Here is an 11,382-nt window from a genome sequence, read left to right on the forward strand (position 1 = left end):
TGAGGTCAGTTTGTTTGGCTTAACCCTTCAAAGTGGAACCCCACCATGACCAAAGTCCAGTAACAAAAACAAATGAAAACAAAATTATGGCTGTGTGGTAAGAAGCTTGCTTCCCAACCACATGGTTCCGGGTTCAGTCCCACTGCATGGCACCTTGGGCAAGTCTCTTCTACTCTAGCCTTGAGCTAACTAAAGCCTTGTGAATGGATTTGGAAGATAGAAACTGAAAGAAGCCCATCATATTTATATATATATATATGTGTGTGTGTGTGTGTGTTTTTTCTTTATGTATTTGTGTGTCTTTGTTTGTTGCCCCACCATCGCTTGACAACCGCTGTTGGTTTGTTTACATTGCCATAACTTAGTGGTTCAGCAAAAGAAACTGATAGAATAAGTACCAGGCTTACAAAGAGTAAGTTCTGGTGTCGATTTCTTCAACTAAAACCCTTTAAGGTGATGCTCCAGCATAGCCACTGTCAAATGACTGAAACAAGTAAGAAAAATAGAGAGGTGTGGTTGTGTGGTAAGTAGCTTGCTTACCAGCCACATGGTTCCGGGTTCAGTCCCACTGCGTGACACCTTGGGCAAGTGTCTTCTACTATAGCCTCAGGCCGACCAAAGCCTTGTGAGTGGATTTGATAGACAGAAACTGAAAGAAGCCCGTCGTATATATGTGTGTATATATATATATATTATATATATATATATGTAAGTGTGTGTATATGTTTGTCCCCCCAGCATTGCTTGACAACCGATGCTGGTGTGTTTACGTCCCCATAACTTAGCAGTTCAGCAAAAGAAACCGATAGAATAAGTACTAGGCTTACAAAGAATAAGTCCTGGGGTCGATTTGCTCGACTAAAGGCGGTGCTCTAGCATGGCCACAGTCAAATGACTGAAACAAGTAAAGAGAGTAAATCTATGAAACATGTACAAAGAAAGAGAGAGAGAGAAAGAGAAAGAGAGAGAGAGAGAGAGAGAGAAAGAGAGAGAGGGAGCGAAGGAGCGAGAGACAAAGACAGAGAGAGGTGAGGGAGAGGAAAAGAAACATACTGAGATGCTAAGGTATATTAATATTCGTTTGTGCTATTTTATTTTTCTTTTTTTTTTTTTTAACTAGGTCTTGTTCGAAGGTATTCGTGGTTACAACAGTAGAGTTATTATTGCTCTGGACGATGTCAAAGTTTCTCAAACAGCTTGTGAACCGTTAGCTTCCTGTAACTTTGAAGAAGGTTTCTGTGGCTGGTTTAACAACCATCTTACTATAGGCCGTAGTATGAATTGGGTCATCAGAACAGGACACTACAGAAGAACTAAACTGGAACCACCAATTGATCATACTGCAGGAGATTCATCAGGTATTTCTCTTGCAAATTTTGATAAAGAATATATATTCATCGTGAAGTATATTTACCACTTAAATGTGGCTAACCCATAAGGGTGGATGCTACTGTAGCTTGTAGCCCTAGGAGGACACCTCCTCCAGCTGGCTATTGACACACTCTCTGTAGGGCACAGAAAGTGCATCAATAGCCAGCTGGAGTAGGCGTCATCCTGGGGCTACAAGCTACAGTAGCATCCACCCTTAAGGGTTAGCCACAGGAGGATACCTCCTCCAGCTGGCTATTGACACACTTTCTGTAGGGCACAGAAAGTGCGTCAATAGCCAGCTGGAGGAGGCGTCATCCTGGGGCTACAAGCTACAGTAGCATCCACCCTTAAGGGTTAGCCACAGGAGGATACCTCCTCCAGCTGGCTATTGACACACTTTCTGTAGGGCACAGAAAGTGTGTCGATAGCCAGCTGGAGGAGGCGTCATCCTGGGGCTACAAGCTACAGTAGCAACCACCCTTAAGGCTTAGCCACATTTAAGGGGCAAATATACTTCACAATGTCGTGCAGCTACTGTTTATACCTCGCTCAGAGATTTATTATTGAATATTTATTCAGTTTTAATTTTATTAACATAGACACAGGTAAGAAGCTTGCTTCCCAACCACATGGTTCCGGGTTCAATCCCCACTTGGGCAAGTGTCTTCTACTATAGCCACTGGCCAACCAAAGCCTTGTGAGTGGGTCTGGTAGACAGAATCTGAAAGAAGCCCATCGTATATGTGTGCGTCTATGTATTTATGTGTGTGTGTCTTTGTGTCTGTGTTTGTCCCCACACCATTGCTTGAGAACCGATGTTGGTGTGTTTATGTCCCTGTAACCTAGCAGTTCAGTAAAAGAGACCATTACAAAAAGTACTAGGCTTACAAAGAGCAAGTGCTGGGGTCGGTTTCTTCGACTAAAACCCTTTAAGGTGGTGCTCTAGCATGGCCACAGTCAAATGGCTGAAACAAGTAAAAGAATAAAAGAATGGGACCAATATTAAGAATTCTTGAGAATTAATACTATTAATACTAATAAGCAACAGTGTTTTAATAGGGTGAATTGTGTAAATATTTGATTTGCCTGTTCAAAGGTTATAAGGTCTTTTCTGTTGTTTGTAGGAGCAATTATTTTTTATATGAGACATTTTGGCACAGCCTCTTCGGCATTGCTGATTCGGCACTGATGTGTTTGACATCAGACATTTCAATGTTTCTCCTGTTCACTCTCCACTCTCTCTCTCTCTCTCTCTCTCTTATCTCTTCTCTCTCTCTCCAAACCCCTTTCTTTCTCTCCCTCTTACCTCCTCTCTCTCGCTCCTAACTCCTCTCTTTCCCTCACCCTCTCTCCCACCCTCTCTCTCCCACCCTCTCTCTCCCGCCCTCTCTCTCTTACCTCCTCTGTCTTTCCTAACCTCTCTCTCCACCCTCTCCCTCCTACCCCCACCCTCTCTCTCCTATCCCCCACTCTCTCTCTCTCTCCTCCATTATGTGTCTGAGCACATTTCTCTTTATGCTTATGAGGAGAGAGAAAGCGTTTATGTCAGTCATGTTCAATTGATAAATTGTAATCGCTCTGTCTCTGTCTGTCTCTCTCTCTCTCTTTCACTCTTTCTGTCTGTATGTGTGTGTGAAAGAAATAATTGAAAGAAACACAGAGCATCTTAAAACAAATGCAGTAACAAAAGGGTTAAAGCTATTGGCTGCCCAAAGCTTTGCGAATAAATTTTGTAGGGTAGACAGAAACTGAAAAAAACCCCTATCATGTGTGTGTGTGTTTGTGTGCATGTGTGCACATGTGTGCTTGCATGCACACATGCACGAAATTGTGTGTGTGTGTGTGTGTGTGCATGTGTAAGCGTATTGGTCTGTATTTATCCCCAGTAGGTGCAGAAGTGACTGTGTGGTAAGTAGCTTGCTTACCAACCACATGGTTCCGGGTTCAGTTCCACTGCGTGGCACCTTGGTCAAGTGTCTTCTACTATAGCATCAGGCCAACCAAAGCCTTGTGAGTGGATTTGGTAGACAGAAACTGAAAGAAGCCTGTCGTATATAAGTATATATATATGTATGTATGTATGTGTGTGTGTATATGTTTGTGTGTCTGTGTTTGTCCCCCATCATCGCTTGACAACTGATGCTGGTGTGTTTACATCCTTGTCACTTAGCGGTTCAGCAAAAGAGACTGATAGAATAAGTTCTAGGCTTACAAAGAATAAGTCCTGGGGTCAATTTGTTCAACTAAAGGTGGTGCTCCAGCATGGCTGCAGTCAAATGACTAAAACAAGTAAAAGAGTACTGCTTGACAACCGGTGTTGGTTTGTTTAGGTCTCCCTAACTTAGCAGTTCATCAAAAGACACATAGAATAAGTATCAGGCTTAACAAAAAAAATAAGTATTGGAGGTTGATCCATTTGACTAAAATTCTTCAAGGCAGTGCCCTAGCATGGCCACAGTCTAATGACTGAAAGAAAAAAAACAAAAAAAACCCTAGATTTTTCTGTTAATCCTTTCCATTTTCTCTTTCTTCCTTTCTTTTATTCAGGTTCTTATGCTCATATTTATTCCAGTAGAACGAGTAAAGGTAGGGCTGCCTACCTTGAATCTCAGATGGTTCCTTATGAAGAATCACCACGCTTCTGCTTCCACTTTTGGCATTATATGTATGGCACAGATGCCGGTTTACTTACTGTTTATGTTCACTATCATGGTCGATCCCTTAAGGCGATATGGACAAGAAACAACACTATCAGCCACCAGTGGGTTGAAGAACATGTTACGGTTGGCAGTCAGTATATAAACTTTGAAGTAAGTTATTCGTGTAATTCTTTTACATTTTTCTTCGGCCGAATTCTTTCTATATCTTTTCTTGTTTTGCTTTTAAATACACCACCTACAAAGCTTCTTTTCCCCTGACCCTTGTGTTTTGGTGTGCGTAATATCAATCTATCTTCTTGTCTGTATATGTATTTAAAAAAGAGTAAAGACCCCCTTTGGTCATGAATGACCATGGGATTGCACCTAGAAAGTTACCCTCCTAGGCACAAGCCTGGGCAAGGTTGTTTATGGAAGACCAGCAGTCGCTCATGCACGTCAGCCATATATATATATATATGTATGTATGTATGTATGTATGTATGTATGTATGTATGTATGTATGTATGTATATATGTATATATATATATATATATATATATATATATATATATATATATATATATATATATATAACAGGCAGTTGTGAGCAATGGAGCCACCTACAAGGAAACGCAAATAACAAGCGGTGTCCCACAGGGCACTGTCTTGGGGCCACTGATGTTCATAGTGGCCCTTTCAGACATGCCTTCAGTTGCTACGATGACTACCCTTGCTAGCTATGCAGATGACACAAAAGTCTCCCACGCAATACAAAACCCTGAAAATATTGCACATCTGCAACAGGAGCTGGACACAATATACAGGTGGGCTGAGGACAACAACATGCAGTTTAATGCAGGTAAGTTCCAGGCCCTGCGCTACTGGCACACAAAGGTAAACGACGTGCCAACTGGATACATTGGCCCAGGAAGAATTGCAATCCCTGAGTCAAAATCAGTGCGTGACCTGGGCATTGACATGAGCAATGATGCATCTTTCCAAGTGCATATTGCTAATCTGGTGATAAAATGCAGACGGCTAGCTGGAGGGATTCTCCGAACTTTCAGAACAAGAGAGAAGGAGACACTGATGATCCTATGGAAAACATTCATCCTCAGCCGCTTGGACTACTGCTCCCAACTGTGGTCACCACACAATATAAAACTAACAGCAGAACTTGAAGCAATTCAGAGAAGCTACACAAAGAAAATCATCTCAATGCAAAATATCAGCTACTGGGAAAGACTGAAGGTATTAAACCTCTTCTCCCTTGAGCGGAGGCGGGAGAGATATGCGGTGATATACATCTGGAAAATCCTGGAGGGTCTTGTCCCAAACTTTGGCATTCAAAGTTACCCCAACCGCAGAACGGGGCGCCACTGCATGGTGCCAAGGATTCCAACATCACCATCAAGTACAGGTCCAGATACTGCAACAGCTTGGGTTTCAGAGGACCACAGCTCTTTAACATCCTCCCTAAATGCCTGAGAGACTTACATGGTGTGGATGTGGGTTTCTTTAAAACTAAACTGGATCTCTTCTTGTCAGGAGTCCCAGATGAACCTACCTCACAACAGGAGACGCAGATGCGGGCAGCAGCATCGAACTCCCTTGTTGATCAGTTGCCACGTATCAGAGGTGGATTCACAAATTAGTGTAGCTCATTCAGCGGTGGTGCCCCAGCATGGCCGCGGCCTTCGGGCTAAAACATTTTTAAGGATTTAAGGATTTAAGGATATATATATATATATATATGTATATATATACGCGTATATATATATATATATATATATATATATGTATGCATTTATACATATATACATGTATACATACATATACATATACATATATATATATATATGTATGTATATATATATGTGTGTCTTTCAAAATGTGACCTCGTGTGTACCGTTGGCGATTTTTTTCCTCTGTCTTCCCTTCTCTGGATCTTTCCTTCTCCTATGTTTCCGACAAAGAGCTCCGCTCGAAACGTTAAACCCTCCTTCTTTCCTGAGCGTCCAATAATACTATATTTGTTCCACGTCCTCGCGTTGTTGTGTTTTTTTGTGTTTTCTTGTTTGGATTAACTTTATATATGTATATATATGTATATATATGTATATATGTATATATATGTATATATGTATATATATATATGTATGTATACATATATGTATGTATGTATACATATATGTATATATATATATATATATATATATGGGCCATGGAAGTCCTCCAAAGTGAAGGCGTCCAGGGCCCTTGTTGTCTCACCTTTCATATTCTCAATGTCCTCAAAACAACTGCACCTCAGGTCCTCTATTAACTTGGTGAACAATCAAGCGACAGGGAGCAACTCTGGACTGTTGCGAAAGTGAGGGACAACTTTTATACCCAATAATTATATATAGATACGATCAAGGGGATAAGTACAATCTGAATGTGTAAATGAAGCGCCACATCAGCACTTCATGTATGAAGCTGGTTCGCATAGCATTCCAGCAACCAAAGGAAGGTCAGTTAAACCTCAATGAATAAGTGAAGGGAGAAATACACGAACCCAAGGTATGTTTGTTCCAGTAGCCATGTTATAAGCTTCACAGAACGAATAATAATTAATTTAATTAAAGAAATGAGCAGTCAATTGATATTATATGGCTTCTGTGCCAGTGGCACGTAAAAAGCACCAACCGATCATGGCCGTTGCCAGCCTTTCCTGGCACCTGTGCTGGTGGCACGTAAAAAGCACCATCTGTAAGTGGCAGATGCCAACGCCGCCTTGACTGGCTTCAGTGCCGGTGGCACCTAAAAAGCACCAACTGATCGTGGCCATTGCCAGCCTCCCCTGGCACCTGTGCTGGTGGCACGTAAATAGCACCCACTACACTCATGGAGTGGTTGGCATTAAGAAGGGTATCCAGCCATAGAAACACTGCCGGATTAGACTGGAGCCTGGTGCAGCCTCCTGGCTTCCCAGACCCCTGTTGAACCATCCAACCCATGCTTGCATGGAAAACGGACATTAAACGATGATGATGATGTATTACTTGCATATAATATACATTCCTTGCCACATATGTTAGATTACTTACATCTTTCGTTATTTTAGGAAAATGATGCATCTAGTCCCTTTTTAAGAAAAGCTTGGGGAAGCTGAAATAAAAACAAACATTTCCTCAGTAGTATTCACCAAGTTATGTTCCTGTTTATTTCAGATGGTTATCGGAAGTATTGCTGGTAGTAATGGAAGCATAGCCATTGATGATGTGATGCTAATGAAAGGTTTATGCCCCAATGGTAAGTTTGTATTGAGTTATCATTGTTAATATTCATATCAATGTACACATAAACAAACATTATATACACTTAATGAGATTCATTGCTGGTAGGGACCAGGTATGTATATTCCAGATGTGCTGGTGTGCACTGCACAATTATCAAAAATGGCAAATGATATTATAAATATCAACCTTACTTGTTAGTTTAATCACAAATCTTAATGGAAAACTTTTGTTATACCCATGCTTGAAATTTGGTGGCATTGGGTGTGGCAGCACACCCAGTACAACAAGCGCTATGTAAATAATGCGATCAAAGATAGAAAGGAAAAGGTAATGTGTGTATATGCATATTTCAAGTGTTATTGCTCTTTCATCAGTACCATATCCAACCCATAAACCACAAAAAGGGTTAAACTAATGGAACTTGAAATATAAATAAGATCATTAATGACAGGGTTAGAGGCCAGTCTATAATGACCAGTTATAATTGCAGTAATTACAAGAATCATTAACAGGTCATTACAGAAGACTTGTAAAGAAGTGTGTGTTAATCCGATGAATTCTGCCTTCAGACATAGAAACATGCATTCTTAATCAGACTTATGTGTTCGTTACTCATAATTAAAATCTAAAATCAGGAGAATTCATTGTAGATCTACATTAGCAACAAATAATTCAGTGGAATAGAAGTGTATAAAAATAATAATGAAAGAAAAAATATTTATATTTTGGGCACAAGCTCTTTATCAAGGTAGAAAATAGAGATAATAACAAAGAAAACTATGTGTCCATACACATGCAATTTTCATAATTAGAATTATGTATTCAAAAGTATGTATCCTTAATCATTTACTTGGAAATCACTGTCAAACTTTTATACAAAGTGCTTTCCAAAAGTTTTGAGACTTTTTCAGAAAAGACATTTCAAAGAAGTACAAAATTCTAATCTCTCTTTCTCTCTTTCTAGAGCAAGAAGAGAAGTTTACTTGCAAATCTGGCCAAAAGATATCAAAAGAGAAGGTGTGTGACTTCATTTTTGACTGTCCTGATTATGATGACGAAGATAATTGCGGTAACAAATATTTTCTTTTTGCTTTAATAAACGTATTTTTTATTGTCTATTTCCTTAAATTTACAATGAGTTACAGCTGGTTTAGCTGATTAATACTTTGGACATTAAGTAATGATGATGTGACAACAATGACAGTGACAAGACATTAGCTGTATGATGACAGTGAAAAGATGATGGTGACAACAATGACAAGATAACGATGATGACGATGACAATGATGACAGCAATGATGATGGTGATATTGTCAATGACGATGAAGGCAATAGTGATGGTGAATAGCAACATGATGACGGTAATGATAATTACGATGATGATAATGCTAACAATGACAGCAATATGCATAGAAATGGCTGTGTGGTAAGTAGCTTGCTTACCAACCACATGGTTCCGGGTTCAGTCCCACTGTGTGGCACCTAGGGCAAATGTCTTCTACAATAGCCTCGGCCGACCAAAGCCTTGTGAGTGGATATGGTAGAAGGAAACTGAAAGAAGCCCATCGTATATATGTATATATATATATGTATGTGTGTGTATATGTTTGTCCCCCCAACATCGCTTGACAACCGATGCTGGTGTGTTTACGTCCCTTTAACTTAGCGGTTCGGCAAAAGAGACTGATAGAATAAGTACTAGGCTTACAAAGAATATAGTCCTGGAGTCGATTTGCTCGATCGACTAAAGGCGGTGCTCCAGCATGGCCACAATCAAATGACTGAAACAAGTAAAAGAGTAAAGAGAGTAACTTCAATGATGATGATGATGATGATGATGACAGTAATGATGACTCCAATAAGGACATCAATGGTGCTGATGATGACAATGATCATCATCCTCATCATCAATCTTGAACTGTTCCAAATATTATCAGTTTTTATTAAGTAAGCCATGCCTGTTACCAAGTGGCTACCACAGTGAAGCAGCCACTTCCAGGTGTAGTAATAATGAAGAGGTCACCAATCTCAAAACAGTGGTGGTGGTGGTGGTGGTGGTGGTGGTGGTGGTGGTAGTCTCTCGATCAGAGAACAGCAATTCTGCAATTCCTTGCTGAACAACCTGCCAGGGTGGATTTTGTTTACCTTCCCTTCTTGGGACACAAAACTCTACTTGTGAAGACCTGTTGAGGCAAGTGAGGATCAAAATCGAAATCGATCAATGGAAATTGCAGATGTGTTACCAGTGCCAGTGGCATGTAAGAGAACCATCCGTTCGTGACCGTTGCCAGCGCCGCCCTGACTGGCCTCATGCCGGTGGCACGTAAAAAGCACCATCCATTCGTGTCCGTTGCCAGCCTCGCCTGGCCCCTGTGCCGGTGGCACATAAAAAGCACCATCCGTTCTTGGCCGTTTGCCAGCTCTGTCTGGCACCTGTGCGGGTGGCATGTAAAAAGCACCCACTACACTCACGGAGTGGTTGGCGTTAGGAAGGGCATCCAGCCGTAGAAACACTGCCAGATCTGACTAGGCCTCATGAAGCCTTCCGGCTTCACAGACCCCAGTTGAACCGTCCAACCCATGCTAGCATGGAAAACGGACGCTAAACGATGATGATGATGTGCCATACATAAGCTCAAATCCACATTATTTGTCGAGGGATACAGTGTGCCACAGACCAGATGTCAAAGTAATTGTGGAGCTACGGGAGAGCGCATAAGCTTGCCCTGTCCATCAAATCAACATTACCAGTGGAGGGTCATACTATGCCACACATCAGATGTCAAAGTGGTCACGGAGCAAAAGTAAAATGAAGTGATTTGCTCAAGAACACAACGTACCACCCAGTCCAGGAACCAAACCCATGAGTTTGCAGTCGTTAGTACAACACCCTAACCATGATGCCATACAGCCTCTTTGTTATTGTAACTGCCCAGAAAAAAGTGAATATGAGCCTCAGTAGTGGCTGTGTGGTAAGTAGCTTGTTTACCAACCACATGGTTCCAGGTTCAATCCCACTGCGTGGCACCTTGGGCAAGTGTCTTCTACTATAGCCTCGGGCCGACCAAAGCCTGTGAGTGGATTTGGTAGACGGAAACTGAAAGAAGCCCGTCGTATATATATGTATATATATATATATATATATATATATATATATATGTGTGTGTGTGTGTGTGTGTATGTGTGTTTGTGTGTCTGTGTTTGTCCCCCTAGCATTGCCTGACAACTGATGCTGGTGTGTTTATGTCCCCGTTACTTAGCGGTTCGGCAAAAGAGACCGATAGAATAAGTACTGGGCTTACAAAGGAATAAGTCCCGGGGTCGAGTTGCTCAATTAAAGGCGGTGCTCCAGCATGGCCGCAGTCAAATGACTGAAACAAGTAAAAGAGTAAAGAGTATATAAGATATTTCTTTTGAACAGGTTCCTGCTCGTTTGAAGATGATATGTGTACCTGGACTGACATCAGCCATGGCTCATTTGAATGGGTCCGAGGAAGAAATGGAAATAATATCACTGAAAGTGGACCAAGTATTGATCATACTATGGGAACTGCTAATGGTTAGTATAATTTTTTATTTTTACATTATTGTCTTTTATATCAATAAACTTTGAACATTTATACAATTTTTAAAATTAGTTTGCAACATTGTTGATGTGAACTCATGTATTGAAGTAGATTTCGTTGTATCTTGGAAGGGCCATTTTTGCCAAAAATAAACATACACGCTGGTTCAATTTCATATCTTTATTATTTACTAGCAGTATCACCCAGTGTTGCTCGGGTTTGTTTCGACCCTTTAGAATTGGAATTTTTGAAAAGTAAAAATTTTGCATCATGTACCTGGTTATTCTCTTTAAGTGAACGTTTTTCTGGTTGAAATTCACTGAAAAATGGCAACACAGCAGTAAAAAAATCGTAAAAAATAGGAATTTTCATAGAAAAAAAACACCTTTTTGATGTAAACAATTTTTGGTGTTAACATGGTCCGATTTGAATTTTTTCTTCTACGGAAGGAAGAGCAAGCCTTCTTCTATCATACTCTCAATTTTGGTCAACTTGCGCTACAGGGTCTCGGAGGAGATAGTGTTA

At 40.7% G+C, this 11,382-nt stretch overlaps 1 protein-coding gene across 3 annotated transcripts in view; it reads left to right on the forward strand.

Moving 5' to 3' along the window:
* LOC115213822 (MAM and LDL-receptor class A domain-containing protein 1-like) overlaps positions 1–11,382 on the forward strand; it is a 382,250-nt gene that overhangs the window by 317,683 nt on the left and 53,185 nt on the right. For all 3 annotated transcript variants that reach the window (XM_036504533.1, XM_029782714.2, XM_036504532.1), the window contains exons 119-123: positions 1,121–1,358; positions 3,919–4,181; positions 7,223–7,304; positions 8,256–8,360; positions 10,713–10,850. In XM_036504533.1, coding sequence (XP_036360426.1) covers positions 1,121–1,358; positions 3,919–4,181; positions 7,223–7,304; positions 8,256–8,360; positions 10,713–10,850 — 826 coding nt within the window. The remainder of the gene's footprint in view (positions 1–1,120; positions 1,359–3,918; positions 4,182–7,222; positions 7,305–8,255; positions 8,361–10,712; positions 10,851–11,382) is intronic.

The sequence above is a fragment of the Octopus sinensis genome, linkage group LG7, assembly GCF_006345805.1.
Source record: "Octopus sinensis linkage group LG7, ASM634580v1, whole genome shotgun sequence".
Taxonomy (NCBI): Eukaryota; Metazoa; Mollusca; class Cephalopoda; order Octopoda; family Octopodidae; genus Octopus; species Octopus sinensis.